The sequence below is a fragment of the Bos grunniens genome, chromosome 8 (genome assembly GCF_055505025.1).
Source record: "Bos grunniens cultivar Pamir isolate PY7600 chromosome 8, Bosgru_T2T1.0, whole genome shotgun sequence".
NCBI lineage: Eukaryota > Metazoa > Chordata > Mammalia > Artiodactyla > Bovidae > Bos > Bos grunniens.
The window spans coordinates 63,829,743-63,848,158 of NC_141172.1; the positions used below are offsets into that span (position 1 = coordinate 63,829,743).

General features: G+C 43.9%; 2 protein-coding genes across 22 annotated transcripts in view; one reads left to right on the plus strand and one right to left on the minus strand.

Annotated features, from left to right (window-relative positions):
• INVS (inversin) overlaps positions 1 to 11,653 on the plus strand; it is a 135,601-nt gene extending 123,948 nt beyond the window's left edge. For 11 of the 18 annotated variants that reach the window (XR_015169975.1, XR_015169976.1, XR_015169972.1 and 8 more), the window contains 3 exons: positions 6,818 to 7,047; positions 7,757 to 7,828; positions 10,534 to 11,653. Coding sequence is in view for 12 of the 18 variants with exons in the window: in XM_086416086.1 (XP_086272212.1) it covers positions 6,818 to 7,047; positions 7,757 to 7,828; positions 10,534 to 10,709 (478 nt within the window). In the remaining 6 variants the exon portion in view is untranslated. Of the gene's footprint in view, positions 1 to 6,817; positions 7,048 to 7,209; positions 7,829 to 10,533 lie in introns of those variants that run through there. The other 7 variants (XR_015169974.1, XM_086416076.1, XM_086416083.1 and 4 more) reach the window with 3 other exon arrangements.
• A 495-nt stretch (positions 11,654 to 12,148) lies between these two features.
• TEX10 (testis expressed 10) overlaps positions 12,149 to 18,416 on the minus strand; it is a 46,846-nt gene continuing 40,578 nt past the window's right edge. For all 4 annotated transcript variants that reach the window (XM_086416096.1, XM_086416095.1, XM_086416093.1 and 1 more), the window contains 3 exons: positions 18,231 to 18,412; positions 13,561 to 13,771; positions 12,149 to 12,365 (listed from right to left, as the gene is read on the minus strand). In XM_086416096.1, coding sequence (XP_086272222.1) covers positions 12,252 to 12,365; positions 13,561 to 13,771; positions 18,231 to 18,412 — 507 coding nt within the window. In that variant the 3' untranslated portion in view covers positions 12,149 to 12,251. The remainder of the gene's footprint in view (positions 12,366 to 13,560; positions 13,772 to 18,230; positions 18,413 to 18,416) is intronic.

Below are 18,416 nucleotides of genomic sequence, written 5' to 3' on the forward strand. Positions count from 1 at the left end.
GTGAAGCTCTAACACGTTATCCGACGTTGAGCAATGGCCTCCCTGACCCTCGGTTTCCTCCTCTGTAAAATGGTGTTTAACAATTGCTGCAACCTGTCCTGCTTTTGTGACAGGTTGCTGGAATGAGATAATGTGTGCTTTGTAAGTTCTAAAGTACTGCACATGTAAGATAATTTTCCCTCTTTACTACTCAGGCATTAGATACAGTGCATCGAGTGACTGAGTCATCATAGAAACCTGTGTGAGCTCAGAAAGTGGAGTGGGCTCTGGGAGTGGTGGAGGGGCTTCCTGAAGTACTGAGACGAATACACCCGGGTGTAAGTGTGGGAAGACTGCGGAAGTCCTTTGCTTCAGGTTTTCACATGTCTCATAATCCCTTTCACATCACAGGCCCTCCCTGGGCCCCAGTCCAGATCAGGCCTTCCAGTGATGACCACACCCACAGGGGGAGGGCCGGAACTGTCATGGGCAGGTGGGAGCCATGCGGTCTCCGTCTCGGTAGAGAGGAAGCTTGATGGGGGAACAAAGCAAGCAGATCAGTGCGAGCAGGGGCGTGCCATGTATCAATGCCCCTGTTGGGAGATAAAAGTGCCAGAGACCCTAACGCTGGCAGAGGGAGAGCTGAATGTCTTGGGAGGTCCAGGGAGAAGCCTCAGGGATCTTTGTGCTGAAGTCTCCTAACCCAGAGCCCAGCGAGCTGCCTGGGGCCTGCACGGCCATCACTGTAGGGCATCTTCCTGTCTGCTTAGGCTCCTGCTTACAGTCACCTCGTGCCTGATCTCCTCAGTCTCCCAACCATGCCACAGGCTGACACGACAGGGATTCGTATCCCTGTTTTTCAGACCAGCAGACGTTCTCAAGAAACAAGGCTGGTGCTAATGATCAGATCCAGCACTCGAAGTTCCAACTGACTTAAGTCCAGGTATCTTTCCCTTAGGTTCTCTGTGAAGGTAGTGTGTGCCGTGGTCAAAATAATGGAGGCACAGGCCAACCTCACGCTGTTCACCTCAGAACAGGCTGGAGAACAGGCTGTCTGGATGGTCTCACTGCATCAACATGTTTTTATAATGTTGTGGGGTTTGTTGTTATCACTGTTACTAATACCAGCAGTTGCCTTCATCTGGCACTCCGGCCAGACACTGCTATAAGTAGTTGTACGTGTATTAACTCGGGTAATCCTCACAGTAACCCTGAGAGGGATACCGGGGACACTCATCTTCCCCCGTTCCACAGTGGAGGAGACAAGCACAGAGAGGTTCATCCGCCAGCCCCGCTTACAGAGCTGGTATGTGCCAGTACTGGCCTTCCACTCAGACCGGTGACCTCTGAAGCCACAGATAGGAAGGGTCCTCGCTCCCCCATCTTGGGTGTTCTGCCAGGATGTACACTGGCTACCATCCCAGAGGAACTTATTGTTAAGTATCTCAGCTGAAACCTGGGATCCAGACAAGCCTGTGAGGCTTGCCATGTCGGGTCCCACAGCTGCTCCCCAGCTGCAGGGCCTGCCTGTCAGACTGGCCTCTGGCTCCTTTGAAGAGTCAGCAGCTGACAGGTCCTGTCAGCCAGTGTCTGCAGCAGCAAATGAGCCTTCAGTCATTCTCCTCAGGAACAGTGGACTCCCAGTCTGTGCGCCCACCTGGGGAGGCAGGCACACAGGCCCCTCTGGTTGCACCCTGTGCATTTCTGAGTCCTGGGACATCAGCTCCCAAAGGGTTTCTGGAAAGCTGCACACTGTGCCAAGTCCCGTGCCAAGCGACAGTTCAAACCCCTTCATTGATTCTGCTACAGCCGTGTCTGTCTTCTGTTTGAAGCCCAGGAGCCCTCAGTGCCATCCAGGATGAGGTGGGGTGTCCGAGGTGCCCTCAGGGGCCCTGAGGGCAGGGGTGGGGAGCAGGGCTTAGCACATGAGCTCCCATAAACTCAGGTCACCGTCCTAGGACATATGCCCAGGGAAGCAGGCGGGCCAGCTGAAAACACGCCGGACGGGGTGAGCAGATTGAACCTGGGACCCAGAGAAAATGAAACTTCGTCCTAGAATGTGAGTTTTATTACCAGTCAAGGCTTGACTATTTTAAAGGTTGAAACTGGATACTGGACAAGCTGGGCTGGGAAGCTGCTGTGGTGACGAGGAGTTGCTGTGTAAGGCACTTCCCATCAGCTCCTCTCCAGCATGTTTTGAAGTAAATAAGCAAGGAGCAGCTGGATCACAAGAGCCCTACACCCAGGCTGAAAGGGACCATTGGGTGTGTTTGGATTCTCAGCAAACCAGGAGTGCACATTCTCCTTGAGAACATGAGACCATTGGACAGACTCAGTCTCCACACCAGAGTCAGTGAGGTGGCAGCTTGTTACAGCTTCAGCCAACCCCTCGGTTCCCAGCCTCCGCTCGCAGAGCAGGGGATATGGAAGAATTGAACTGGGGAGCCGTGTTGTCCCGTAACGCTTACTTCTCTCTATAATTGGCTTTTTGAAAACATGGTACATTCTAGTAAAGGGGTGCCATGGTTTGTCATGCTCTGGGGAAAGAAAGGAAGAACTGCTGTAGTTGTACTGCGATCAGCCTTTAGGACAGGAGGGAAGGGCTGCACCAAGCACTGCACAGAGCTTCGAGCACTTGGGAAGAAGGTTCTGTCCCATCTGGTGTATTTTAAGACTGAGCATGCAGCTCCCTGTGGGCGCACCAGGAGGAGTTAATCAGCTGTGGTTAATGAACCCTGGTGCAGCTTCCCTGGGAGGCTGCACAACAGCCAAGGGCTCAATAAGAGCTTCGGAAGTGCACATGGGATAAACCCTGGAAGGAAAACACCAGAGGTAAATATGGCCAGCACCCTGGTGCCCCTCCGCTCCCCCACCCAGGCTCCACCCTCCCGCAGAATGGTCTTCATAAGACTCAGCTCTTAACCTTTGCCACTGTTCTTAGAAATCTCTGAGCATCCCCACCAAGAACAGAGTAGAGACCAAGTCATTAGCAGTGTTTGGCTGCTGGACTAGACAAGCACTGATTTGAATGTTGGCTTCTCCTGGCTCTGTTAGCCTTTTCCCTCCAATTTTTATTGTGATATAATTGAGATGTGGCACTGAGTAAGTTTAACGTGTACAGCATTATGACTTGGTTTACATATGTTATAAAACCATTACCACATAAGTTTAGTGAACACCATCATCTCACATAGGTAAAAGGTTTTTCCCCTTGTGATGAGAACTCAGAATTTACTCTTTTAAAACTTTCACATATGTCATAAAAGAAGTGTTAACTATAGTCATCACATTGTACATTGTATCCCCAGTACTTATTTGTCTTATAACTGGAAGTTTGCACCTTTTGATCATGTTCATCCAACTCCTCTCCCCCAATCTCTGATGACCACAAATCTGATTTCTCTTTGGATTTGTTTTTGAAGATTGTACATGTAAGTGAAATAATACAGTATTTATCTTTATCTGAAATAAGGTCTTTAGGGTTCGTCTGTGTTGCTGCAAATGGCAGCATTTCTTTTTATTTTATGACAGAATAATATTCTATTGTGTATATATATATAATACATATATATATTGGAAGAAACACTATGACCAACCTAGGCAGCATATTAAAAAGCAGAGACATTACCAACAAAGGTCCATTTAGTCAAAGCTATGGTTTTTCCAGTAGTCACATATGGATGTGAGAGTTGGACTGTAAAGAAAGCCGAGTGCTAAAGAATTGATGCTTTTGAAATGTGGTTTTGAAAAGACTCTTGAGAGTCCCTTGGACTGCAAGGTGATCCAACCAGTTAATCCTAAAGAAAATCAGTCCTGAATATTCATTGGAAGGACTGATGCTGAAGCTGAAACTCCAATACTTTGGCCGCCTGATTCGAAGAACTGACTCACTGGAAAAGACCCTGATGCTGGGAAAGATTGAAGGTGGGAGAAGGGGATGACGGAGGATGAGATGGTTGGATGGCATCACTGATGCGATGGACGTGAGTTTGAGTAGGCTCCAGGAGTTGGTCATGGACAGGGAGGGAAGCGTGGCATGCTGCAGTCCATGGGGTCGCAGAGTCGGACAGAACTGAGTGACTGAACTGATAATACATATATAATGTACAGTATTCTATTGTGTGTGTACATATAAAACAACTTCTTCATTCATTCATCCCTCAGTGGACACATCTGTTGTCCATAGGACATTCTGTGTCCTGGCTATTTTAAGATAATGCTGCTGTGGATATAGGGATCTCTTCAGTGTACTGCTTTCATCTCCTTCAGTTATATACTCAGAAGTGGGAATGCTGGGTCATATGGTAGTTCTGTTTTAAATTTTCTACATTTAGAATAATTATTGGTACATGTGTGCTAAGCTGCTTCAGTCATGCCCGAGTCTGTGTGACCCTATGGACTGTAGCCCTCCAGGCTCCTCTGTCCATGGGATACTGCAGGCAAGAATACTCAAGTGGGTTGCCACACCCTCCACCAGGGGATCTTCCCACCCCAGGGATCGAACCCACGTCTCTCACGTCTCCTGTATTGGCAGGCAGGTTCTTTACCACTAGTGCTACCTCAGCCCAATTATTAGTAGGTAAGGATATACTGTTGCAGTTTTGCTGTCTTGTTTTTTTGATCCATTGTTCCATCTTATCCTACCGTCTTTTTTGTGTTTTGATGCCTTCTGGTATCAATCTGCATTGACTTCTTTATCATGTTCCTTGGTGTAATTAGTACAGGTTTTACCCCTGTGATTACCATGAAGCTTATATAAAGTATCTTAAAATATCATTATTTCCTTTGGTATCATATTTACCTGTGGTTTTTCTTTTTTTTTGGCGGTGGGGGGAGTTGTATCTTTGGTTCCTTATGTTGGCATCTATGCATTTGAATAAGCAGTCTCCTCTCACAAGTTTGCTTTGGCAGAGACGGTTCTTCAACACTGAGCTCAGTTTGGGTTTCTGGATGTGTCTGCTGATAATGTACTTGGGCAGGTGGGACTTGCTTTCTCTTTTTGGGCAAGGCCGCTGCCTAAGCTCTAAGACTGTGTGGCGGTGGGTGGACAGGACTGCTGCTTTGGTTCCCTGCTCAAATGAGGCTGTAGGTTGGGCTCTGCAAGTTGCCCAGCTTCTCTGGTCAGGCATACTTAGTCAAGACTGGCAGTAGGCAGAGCTAGGATTTACCTTCTGGCTCTGGTTGGATAGGATGCCCCAGCATGGGCACTGAATTCCCTGGCCAGACACAGCCACTAGTTTTATTCTGTAGAGGGGGAAAGCCACGGGCAGTCCTCTTTCCAAGTGCTACTCTAAGGACTATGGGATGGGTTTCAAGAGCGTACTCTGGTGAGGTCCCCGGTTGGACGGGCTGAAGGCTGTATTTGGTAGGGCTTGGAATTATTTTCCCTACCCAGGCAGAGTGACGAACTGGTTCCAAAGGTGGCTTCTTCGTGATCTTAATTCAAGCTGCCCTGCTCCCCAAGGTCCCTGGCTGAACAATGCTGTTGGCTTTGTGGATGATCGGCTCTGCCTGCTTTGCATTGAGCATTGCTGGGCTACACAGCTTCCAGGTGGTCTGGCCAGCCTTTCTGGTCAGGAAGCGACCAGAAACTACACTCAGCCATGGGCTGGGCTATGACTCAGCTCTCCTGCTGGGGCAGAGTCAGACTAGGCTCCAAGGCCAGCAAGGTTTTTTGTACAAGAAACTGGATCAGGGAAACTTGAACACCAGTGGGCTCCCTGGTCAGACTGTGCTGCCATCTTGTTTCTACAGAGTCTAAACAGAGCTACTGGTTTTAACTACTACTTGGACTCTACAGGCAGGCTCTGCCAAGATCCCTATGCTGGTTATTACAAGCCCCTCATTCCTTCTCTGACATCACTGTATTCCCAGTACTTAAGTCCCAGAGTCCCTTGCAGTCCCCATGGAGTAAGACTGGAGTTGCTCCCAAGAAGCAACCCATGATGCTGGGGGAGCTGCATGTCCACCCTGGGCTCTTTTCCCACTGGAAGCATAGCAGGCTCAGGGCAGACCTCTCCATGTGGTGCTGTGCCAGCCTGGGGGAAGGCAATGCTGTCAGCATGGAGCTGCTCAAACGGTTACCCTTCTAAATCTGTCTCGGTCTCTAGAGCAGGGGGTGCTTTAGCCTCATCCCCATGTTCCAGGATTTTCTCACTGCTGTCTTATCCATGAATATTAGCTGCTGTTCTTGTGATGGGGAGCAGTCAAAAAGGACTTATGTCACCATCTTGATGATGTTCCCCTCTATACTCAGCCTTTGTCAGCTTCATAACGTCTACCTTACAGGTTTACTTTCAGACTTAACCACAGGCACGGTGCCTGGTATACAGGAGGCCCTGACCAAATGCTGGTTCCTTCCACAGTGGGGCCCAGCGTCCAATCCTCCTTGCCTTACCACATACATAATCCTTTGCACACATCTCTCCACTAGTAAAGATTCATGCACAAATGCCCACATCTCTAATCATGTCAATTCTGCTACCCAGAATGCCCTTCCCTGCCTAGCAAGCTTTCACTTATCCCTTAAAACCCAGCACAAACACCAGCCACCTAGCTCCTAGCTCTCACATAGTACTTCTCATACTTCATTTGTTTACACATCGGCCTGTCCCACTTTGGCAAGGACTCATCTAAGTGATACCTAGTTCAGCAAATAACTGATGGACAGGGACAGAACTCCATATACAACATACTGCCACTGAAATTAGGAATGGGAGTTTGAATGAATCTCACAAGAGTTCAGCAACTACTATCCTATAGCTTCTAGGAACTTCAGGTGACATTGGTTTTCTCAGTACTATGACCTTAAATTCTCTGCCCTCCTCTGACTCCCCAGCTACCAGCTCAGGAAGCACCTGTCGCACCTCCTGCACGTGAAGCAGCTTGGAGCCAGAGATATGGACAGATGGAACCGAGAGTGCCTGGCTTTGATTCTCCAGGTTTGGAGGAAGGAACTGGAACTGAAACCCCCAAAAACCATGGCAGTAAGCAAGACCACCAAGAGTCCACCCAAGGGCAGCTCAGGCACCAAGCCCACCAGGCACTCAGTGCTCAAGCAGATCTACGGTAATTGTCCTTCTGTGTACTTTATGGTAGCACCCCCGAAGTGTGTCACCTCCGATTTTGAAACAGGATTTAACTACATTGGGCAAACCTCCATTTAGGTAGGAACTTATTAAACAGCCAGGCACCAAGAGAATTCTCATCATGTTTATGCCTCCCTTGCAGCAACTCTGGGTTGGAATTGGTTTCATGAAGCATTCTGATCTCAACCAAGAGAGCCTTACTGTCAAGAGATCGTCTGCTGGGCCTCCTGATGGAAGCCTCACCACACAAGCTCTCTAGACTGCTGCCAGGTTTCCCCTTAAATTCTCGTTAGAGGATCCCAGACCCAGGCCGACCCTGCCTGCCTCATGCTGACCTTCCCTGTGCTTAGATAGCACAGAGCTGTCTGTCTATGGGAACACCCCGGATCCAAGCAGTACAGTACATGCTTGTTTGGCAAATAAACTGCTGCGTACTGAAACCCTTTCAGCTCTGGAAAGTGCCTGACTCACTCCTCGATGGAGAGAACAAAAGTTAAGGCACCTTCACAAACCGATCTGTGGCCTTGGTAGCACAATCTCCAGACCTGGACCTATGTGGTTCTCCACATACCTAATTTATCTTGGTGGACACCTGCAAACTCAAGGCTTTACCTCAATAAAAAATTCAGCACTTGGTCAGGCTACAGCTGTCATTGGTTAAAAAACAGATAATTGTTGGTTGATTTCAGGTTCTCAAGAAGGGAAAGTACGTCAGCCCACAAGATCTTCAAAAGCCCGCTCTGTGCTGGGTCTCAACTCAGGTAAGGCAGTCCCTACATGGGCAAAGCAGACAGGGGAGACCATGTGAGAAACACTTCCCTTTTCTGTTTAATCCCCAAAGGTGGAGACATTAGAGCAGACTGCCAGGGGGTTCCAATGGCCAGTTGATTTCAGGACTGCATGTTTTTCATCCCCCTTTCATGGAATTATCACCACAATAAACATCTCTTCTTCAGAGGAGACAAGTTATTTTTATAACCCCAAACTGTAACATTACCTCCAGCAGAAATAATAAATGGCACCTATTACTGATCACTTTACCATACTTGTTCACATACAGGAGGGGTAAGCACAAATAGTGTTATTCTTTAAAGTAATATCCTGGGAGTTCTTGTTCTGTTTTGGTTTCCCATTAAGGTCCACAATCTCCTCCTCAAAGATGGGACGAAGTCCTTTTACTACAAATTCTGGCTTTTGCCTTTTAGGGCCACTTCAGGAGGACATTTTAATAGCAGGTCCAGCTCAGGTTCAACTGTCCACACTTTCACTCACACAGGAGCAGTTCAGGGAACGTTCTTTTTAGCCCAAGACAAGAGTGTCTTACTCAGGGCCCCTCCATTCATGCCAGCATTAAACGTGGGTGATAAGTTCAGTGCTGTCAGCAGTTAATGCCAGTCTAGTGTTTCTCATAGGTGGCTATGGCAACACGCTCCCCCCAGTCCCTGATCCAGTCATCCGGCGGGAACAGGGTGCAGCTGGGGAGGTGAATAATGACTGTCAGCATGAACTTTAACATTCATTTAGTTTTTGATGGGGGAAAATCTGGAGATGGGGGGACAGTAATTACTACCAAAGCTTTAATAAGAGTTGGGCAATTCATGTAACATAGGCAAGCTGATCAGGGCAATTAGAAACTCAAAGGAATCAGGCCCATAGTTCTAGGTTTAAAAGAAAGAAAAAAACCACACACACCTCTAGTTATCTTGAGTGAACTGAAGAATAGTTTCAAAAACAACTGTTAGATAAAATTACTTTAAGATGTAGCATTTTTGGTATTTTGTTATTTTACACTGTCTCAAGAAAGTCCAAGACTATCAGTTCTTTAAAAATGAAGATGTTTAACAGCGTAAGAGGTTTTAAGTTAAAGGACTCACAGTTAAAGACAGAAGAAACAAAATAACATTAATAGTTTCTTAGAACTATATATGAATTATCAGCTTGTTTATCCTACACTGGCTTGAAAATAGATGAGGACGGAAGAGAATCTTTTCCTGAACCCAAGCTTGGGGACAAAGGTTTTATGAGGCCCACCTACCTACCCACATTAATCGTTAACCTGTGAATAAGGCTGATGGGCAGAGCAGCAAGCTAGTTAGCTGCAGCCCATGTTTTATTCAGAATACATGTCTATAAATTTCCATGAAATGGGCATGACTTGGACAGACATATTTGTTTCTGCAACATGGCATCACAGATGGCCAACTGAACCAAGGAAGACAAGCCGTTTGTTTTAGTCTTTACCTTGAGTAGAAATTTTTGCTTTGAGGGACTTCCCTGGCAGTCTGCACTTCCATTGCAGGGAGTGTGGGTTCCACTCCAGGGATCTAAGATTCTGCATTCCTTGAGGCACAGCCAAAAAGTTTTTTAAAAGTTTTAATTTTTTTTGCTTTGAGAATTCCATAGAGTTAAGGATGTCTGACTTTTGTTCACTGTTCACTTAGCTTTAGTGCATTGTTGGGCATGTTGTAGGTGCTCAGATCTGAGTTCAGATTGTGGCTCCTAACCTTCAACTCAAGGAGAGATGTTAGTAGTGCTTTTGTCTCTTAAAAGGAATAGAACGTTAGCTGGATAAACCAAAGAAACAAACTCCTTGGACTGTTTCTTTACATGCATCCAGGAAACAGTTGCCTTCTCCCCAGTCTTCCCACCCACCTGCGAACCACCCACACCCACAAAGAACAGCAGCGTAATAATGGATCAGAGGAGAGAGAGAGAGAGAGAGAGAAGTGTCCCAAATTTGGGGTCCATCTCATTAAAAACTTCCTCTAAAAAAATCCCGTTCCAATGAATGGAATAACCACGGCTTAGTAAAAATGGTACCCCCTGTATGAATGCAGAATATCCCTGCACCTACAGAGGGGTATGCAGGGGACAAGACGACTTGATATACAGCAAAGCAGCCAGAAAACATCAGAGTTCCGAAACAGTTCACTTCAGCTTTATTGAATAACAGTAATAAAAACAGAAGAGAACGATTACCTTTGTAACTTTTTAAAAAAACTACTCACCTTTCATGCTTGCTTCTTTGCTTCACAGCAAGTTAGGAGCAACATTCAGCAATACAGCCTCCACAGTGTCTCTTAACTCCTCGGGGCCTCAGCATCCTCATTTGTTAAGTGAGAGGGTTGAGTGCACCACGAGTTTTCCAAATGTAGCATCCTGTCTTAACTGTCGTGTTAAGAGGAGATGCAGAGAAAGCAGCATCATAGTGGTTATTTCAAGCAAACTGAAGACCTACGTTCCAGTCCTAGCTCCTCAGGCACCTGCCCCCTCACAGTCAAGGTTCTTCCTTAAAAAGATGTCAAGTATCTTTGAGAGGATGGAAAAGGAGGGGCTGATGTCATCCTGTCTCTACCATAAACCAGCCATCACCTTATTGGGTCCCATGGATAGTCCAAACCTAAACCCCTTTTCCTCCCCACCCTGCCCTTCAGCATTAATAATTTGAGTATCTGTTATTTAACAGTGAGCAACTTGCAGTGTATTCACCTCCTTGAGAACAGTGGGAAATCACAGAATTTTTCTTACAATCTGCAATCAGCTAACCCATCAAGAAACAAACTAAAGCTTCGACTGCCTAAGGAGGAAGACTGTGCCCGGGGGGCTCGGATAGCTAGTGCAGACTTCAAGTTCTCTGATTAGCTTTTACACTTTACGCAACTTTAATATCCCAAAGCCTTATTAGCCTAAAAATGTGGTAACAACTGAAAAGAAATGTTTTCCTTCTGCTCTCACATAGCACTGTTTTGTAAATTCTTCAGCTGCACTGAAAGGACCAGGGTAGTCCATACCTGTGCAGAACTGCCCATCTGCCTCCACTTCAGTAGGACTGGAAAAGAAGACTTTATAATAACTCTACGCAGAACTAAGAAAAGTGAGCACTGAAGATCTGCTGGGTTGGGATTTCTCCCTGCCAGCTGGTGCAAGCCTGGCTTTGTTGACTCCAGTCTGAAGAACCTAAGTGAGATGGGGAGGAGCCTGGCCCACAGCAACTGCCTTCAGCTCACTACTTTTCTGGAGTCAAATGCAATGGACTTCATTACAGACACCACATCCTGTTATAATTTTTAGACCAGAGTCATGACCCAGTGTTTGCTTTTAGAGGTCGTAAGGCTGTCCTAGGTATACGGTTGACGGCTTACGTTTTAGTTTCCGCGTCAGCCTCTGGAGGCCACAGGTGGCTGCCGCGTCCTCTCGTTGAGCGGCGTTCCTCCTGCTGGGCACCAGCGGCTGCACCTAGCACCAGGGCCTCAGTTGGCAGGCCTACGGACTGGATCCTTCACGCATGGCGCCAGCTCAGGCCTTAACCTACTTCTATTTTCTGCCTGACCTGCAGAGGTGAGCCGTCTTGTCAAATTGCCTTTCCTCTGGCACTGTGCGAACTATGCATTCCAGCTCTTGAAGAACATTTGGTTTAAATAAAATCAGTGATTACAGGGTTCTTCATATCTTTTAAGGGCAAAGCTACTAAGAATGTAGACATATTAGGCTCACAGGTATTTCTAGGACTGCTTCTGTTTTAAAATTACTGCCACCCCTGTCCTGACTGTAAGAGACTGGAAACAATAAAGTGTTAAATACTTGGATTTTTTTTTTTTACAGTTGGCTAATTACATCATTATTGTGAAAATGATTGTAACAAAAATAATAATCACTAGTAGAAAAATGATTTTTTAAGAGTTTTGCAGCTCAGACCAACTACCACTTAGGTATAGGAAAATTCACAACAATGGGAGTACGGTCTTGAAATCCTGCTAGAAATCCTCTGTAAACAACACAACTCCAAGGTGAAAAGCAACCACTCCCAAACGAAACCAAAAACTAGTCTGTTGCTGTCTGAATGAACTGGGACTGAGAACACACAGAATGAGGTTTGCCTAGATGGGGCTGAAAAGATTCAGCTGGTTTCTTAGAATATAACAGGAGGTACCATATTATTGCTCTGTATTTTATACATACTTAGCTATGGGATGTATATACTTAACCACACATCACACGCTAGTCCAAGAAGCCAGCCTGTGTATCAGTGGCAACTCCCAAGCATTTTCCTGTTTCAGTGCAAAGGAAGGTTCATAAACAGCTTCTTTAAAAGTTCAGCTTTAATGACAAACATTTATGACATCAGTCTCTCTTCAAAATTAGATGTGAATAAACAGTTTCCAACAGACGTGCTGCAGTGCCTTTTCAATACACTGTACTCAATGCGTTGGGGCCCTGGGGATGCCCAGTGATGTACACGTTGAAGCAATAATGTAAGTCTGTGAGCCACTGCTCCTGCACACCTCCGCTCTTCAGTGTCTGCAAAGAAAATAAGAATAATGTGAGTGGTACCAAAACTGCTTCCTGATGGTTTTTATCACACCCAAACAAGATCTCAGGAGTCCCTTGCAGTAGTATCATCATCTATAAATACCACAGTAAAGCTCACTGAAAAGGGAACCTAACTGAGGAATTACCACAGGGAGTTAAACTCCTAGTCTCATCCTCAAGCACAAGTGCTACCAGTTTCTTGTTGGGTCTCTTCCCTCCCACCTCTGCTAGGCACTGATGACACTGCACCGTTAACCGCCCCTTACTCTGTATATCTGCCCTTCTGCATTCTAGAATCTCATGATTTCTGCATTAACATCAACTGAGAATAATAACTCTACAGGGCTCAATTTGTCATTCATATACAGATGGGCTGATTCTCCAAATTCTTGACTTCCTTCTATTTCTGAATTCTGCTTCGTCTTCCATTACTGACAAGATTCAGAATATATCCTGTGTTTATGCATGTATAAGCTCTATGACTCTGAAGTATTATTATATATACACCAATTAATAACTTCCTCCAATCAAAAAAACCTCATTTCAACTCTCCAGACCAAAACACCCAAATGAATCCTTAAGAAACAGAGCTGCCTGCCCCAGGTGAACACAGAACCGTTAGACAAAGCTGAAGCCTACAACTTCCAGCTTCTTCCCCCTCTCCAGTGATCTAAGTGACCAGAAATAGGTCTGCAGTTTATTCCTGCTAAATTTCCTTAATGACAGCTAACATTTGTTGGGTACTTAATAAATGTCAGTTACAGTATAAACTTTACTTGGATGATTTCATTGTGGTTATCAAAACCCAACAAAGTTGCTGCTATTTCCATTTCTACAGCTAGGAAAACAAGCTCAGACAGGTTTAAAAAAAAAAGAAAACTTGCAAAATCACCATAGTCAATCAATAGAATCTGTATCACAATCCAGGTAGACTGACTCTGATGCCTGTACCTTTTCCAACTAAGCTGCCTGCCACCTTAATTTATTTCGAGTATTTTAAGGCTTTTAGTACTGATTCTGGAATCAGTGACAGTTACCAGACGCCAGGCGAAGTCTTAAGAAACCACCACACTGGGCTTAATCCCAGAAGTCTGTCAAGGTGCAGGAGCCCTGGCCTCCCACAACCACCTCCGTGCCCATGAACCTAGTACAAGCAGTAGATGGCCCTGTTGGTGCTTCTTACTGTGATATTCTTGATGATCTGCTGCACCAAGATGGCGTTGGTCAACATGTGGGTCCTGAGGGGTGCGTGCTGCAGCAACAGGCGGAGCAGCTGGCCCACTACAGGCAGCTCCTCAGGCCCAGCTCTGTTCACCCGCAGGCTCTGCAGCATCAGCCTGAGGACTCGAGGCAAGAGGGCCAGGACGGAGACACAGACCCCCCAGAGCTTGTCCCTGCAAAACAAAGAAACCTGTCAGTGAATGGACACATAGAGGAGAGGGGCCCTCTCCATACTTCCCAAGACGGAAAAATGTCCTTTTAATGAGAAACAAAGTCTTTTCTGATAAAACCCCACAAACCAAAACTAGTAAGAACTGAGTTTCATTGAGAGCTAAGTAAGCAAATGCAGTGAAGAATTAGCTGCGTTGCCCTATTTTAGGGGTTTCAGAAAGCCCAGCAAGCAGCATTTTCCTGGGCAAGGCATTCCCGAAACCCTAGTGAGCATATTTAACACAAAGTTCACCTGAGAACAGAAAGACCTGTACATACATATGATTCTCTACCAGTGAACATTATTCAACTGCTGTACAATACCAAAGGTCAAAGGGGAGAGAATATCCCACTGGTAAAAGAATAAGAAAAGAACCTCATGAAACTCTAAGCCCCTGACCTGGATTCTGAGCTTCTTCAGTGTGTTAGAACAGGGCAAATTTGCAGACAAATATGTGTTCACAAGGAACCAAAAGGCATCTGAGAAAATAGCCAGTCAGGGAACTATCATGGACCAGAGACAGTAAATCCAAATTTCAGTGAGCATCATTCTTTTGGTAACTTTATAGAACGGGAACAGAAATGTTTTATGAGAGCATTAAATGGTCTAACCACAGTCTAGAAAAGTGTCAATTAAATGGAGGAAAAGTCCACTGGCTGCTAAAGGCTCTAATCTTCGTCTGTTACGGTTTCAAGAGTGCATAACCGTCCCAGTCTCAAGACTTTATAAGAAAACCTGACTACCTCTAGACACAGAAGCAGCAAACCTTTCACCATCTGACCTCCTTCCCACGTCCACATACAGCAACTGCATCAAAGGTGGATACTGAATCCATCCTAAGGCAACCAGATCCTCTTACTGGAGACTTTATTCAGCCTGTGGACCCACACACGGCCAGGTCAGGACAGCCGTGTACAAGAGAAAGTCAGACTGAAAGACACAGTTAATGATGAGGCAAAGGCACAGAGATGATAACCACACAATCTAGAAGAGAAAAGACTAAAGAAAGCTGCTTTGGTTCTGCCTGGGTTTCAAATTCCTACCTGCACAATTCCTACCCTTTGGGGTTTTGTTTTTTTAAAAAAACAAGTCACTACTGTAATGACCCAATATATTCATTTTCTACTTGAACTTGAGTGAATTTCAAATAACTGGATCAAAACTTCTAAAAGGACTCATAGATTCTACATCATACCAAATTAAGTATACTAAGGGGATGAGTGGTTTAGAATTTCACCTTCATACACCACAATTAAAGAAAACTGTCAGGTCAAAAAGAAGATGACCTGGGGAACCACAAATGATGGAAGCAAAACCATTTGAAGAGTCATTCTTAGGTTTTTCTAAGAGTTGTCATGGTACAAAAATAACTGTACTTAACTATAAATTATTTAAAGGACAGAACCAGAACCAATGAAGTTGAGATTTTAGCTCAACAGAGAACAATGGCTCTAAACCACTCTAAAGGAACTGTGAAAGTCCAATATTTCATATATAATTTTCAGGAGTTCCACTAACTGCAAACTTCTGATATATTCTTGTCAGATAATACCAACCAATCCTCCACCCCCTAAACACAGAGAAATATGGATAATATACTTAAAAAAAAAATACAGCAAAGCTCAAAAGCTAGAATGGTGAACTCTCTAGGTGCCAGAAACTGACAGAACTCCTATTGATACACAGGGGCACAGAACTGGACGTGGGATTTTAGGACTCGTTTCCAACAGCCAACAGCGTTGGAAGATAAGGCTTCAGCCCCAGGTATAGAAGGTTGGGAGCCAGAACTGGGCTCCCTGCAGAGAGCTGGAAGCCAGGAAAAGGCAAATGTGAAACTGCCCATAGGGAGGTCTCCACAGACTCTCACAACAGATGAATTCAGAGAAGTTATACAACCCCAAACATGAAGTTGTTTCTTCAACCCCATGAGAAACAATTTCTACAGCCTGACCTGCTCCCCAAAACAAGGCAGAATTCCCACACCAGAGAAACAGCGAACAAAACAAACTGACAAGAAATTTAACACCAATGAATGAAGAATAAGCAAGAATGACAAAGAACCAAGTAAAAACTCAAAACGGATCAAAGGGAAAACAACAGCTGACAAAATAAAAACTCAACAGAAGGGTTAAAGAATTTGCAAAATGGAAGATGTTAAGAGAGGACAGAATCAGATGCTCCCTATATTTAAAAGGAGTTTTTAGGAGAGAACAGAAACAGTGGGTGAGATAATAGAGATAAAAACAGTACTTCCCATACCTGAAAAAAAAAACACTTGTCTTCAGGTTAAAGGAGTGAAGTTAAGTCTCAAGCAGGGTAAATAATAACAAACCTACACTAGGATATAACCTGACTTTCAAGACAACAAAGAGAAAAGAGTCAAAAACCATAGAAAAGAACAGACTGTTATCTACAAGACAAGAGGGCTCAGTTGAAGAGCAGATCTTTCATTTATTAACAGAGTCCAGGAAACAACACAACAGTTTCTTCAGAGAACTGTGGCCACAGTTTTGAATACCTCAATTGGTCGAGCCCGATTTTTTGGTTAGCACTTCTGAAATCAAAAGCTCCCAGTAGTTTGACTGGCACTCTCATTATCTGTAATCCCACAATTACTTTGTGTAGGAGGGCAGAAGCAGCCCCAAAGGGAAATTTAAGTACCTAAGGCTCGGGCTGCCAATCCTTTCTTGTGCCTAAGTAATGTCATCCAGAGATGCATATGGTCCTGGTAGTATCAAACTTTCCAATACCCCGCACAACACACTTTTAAAACAGAATTTTTAAACAGGCAAAATGTATTAAACACATTGAATTTTTTTTCAGTCCAACCATATACAATCAAAGCAGAATGTTCTATAAGAAACTAAGAAGACCTCTGAAACATAAGTATACCACGAAGGGCCTATATTTCAAGTGACAGGAAATGACAAATAGCAAAATACCTATTTCATAAATGGGGATGCTCATTATAAAATTTTTATAATCTGGAGAAGTTCCTTGCTATTTACAAAGGTTTTTCTTGAGCTATGAGACCTAAAGTTTGATGATGTGTAAGAAAAGTACCATTAGATCTATTTATTTATGTGTAAATTTTACAGGATATTAACAGTGAAATCTACCAAGTTTTAAATACACACAACACTTTGTGGGAAAAATCCCCATCAGTAAGTCACAGTACATTCATAAAGCGGAATACTACAGAGCAAGGGTACCAGACCACAGCCAATCCTGCTTGCAGCCTGTATTTGTAAATAAAATTTTATTGGAACACAGCACACCTATTCATTTATGTATCATGTGATGCTCCTTTCATAGCATCAGGGAGTGCTGAGTAGTTCTGACAAGTTCTGACAAAAACCTAAAATATTCACCATCTGATTCTTTACATAGAAAGAAGTTTGCTGACTCCTGGTATGGAGAAACAAAATGAATTACATCCTTAAATCAACATGAGTAACTCTCACGATGATGCAAATCAAGTCATAAAAAAATACACTAATTCCTTTTATATCAAACTCTTCAAACATGAAAAACAAAAATGAACTGTTTTTATTTAAAAATTTTATGTGCATTTATAAAGGCAGCAAAGTGAATAACACAGAAGTGATCTCTGGAGGTGTAAAAGAGAAATTTAACTATGGAAAGGACATGGATAGAGCATGCTGACGACACTCTATTCCTAAACCTGGAATTTAGCTAAATGGATGTTCAGTTTATACTCTTTAAACTATTTAAATATTTTACACAATCATATGTATGACATATTTCTATGACACTTAAAAGCTCAAAAAAGACTTGAAAGGCAAATGTCAAAATGTGACAGAATGATTTTTATTTTCTTATATGTGATCATCTCTTAAGACTGTTTAATAACCTTCTTGCAATGAACTGTAAACAGCATACCGAAAAGAACATAAGCATGAGAACACTTTTTGAAAATGAAAGTGAAATCTTCCATACTATCCTAGAAGCTTTAGTCTAAAAATTATATAGGAACAAAAGTAATAATTAAAGAACACCAGCATCTTAGAACAATTTCCTTAAACCCATGAATTTAAAATTTGACTCTGGCTAGTTCTAATGAAGCCCGAACAAAATACAAAGGCTCGTATTAATAAGTCCATCCTTCTAAAACACAGAATTTTCTTGCCAGATCTATAGCAAAGTTAAGGAAAGCTCCCAAGAAACTCTACAATACCATCTAACTTTGCAAATTTGTAGCTTACAAGAAAAAACAAAAACTAAGACTGCTATACCACATCACAAAGGGGATTCACAAAAGAACAAAGAAGCAGGTAGCGAGGGATATACAAACTCTAAAAAAGAATTAGATTTTGGAAATATCTTTTATGGATTGACTGACTGAAGGGAGTTGAACAAGTAGGAAAAAAATTAAAAATTTAAGAGTATAAAACTGTTACCTTTTTCTTAGATGTTCTGCTTCTCCTTTCTCTAAAGTAAGTAGAAAATAAAGCAGACTGTAGCAACAAGAAGCCAGAAACGGCAGTAGAGTTTCACTAAGTACACACGTATGATCCAGGAGCTTACAGATAACACCCAAAACACAGCCAGCCGTGCTGTCAGGAATTACAGTCAATCCAACCTAG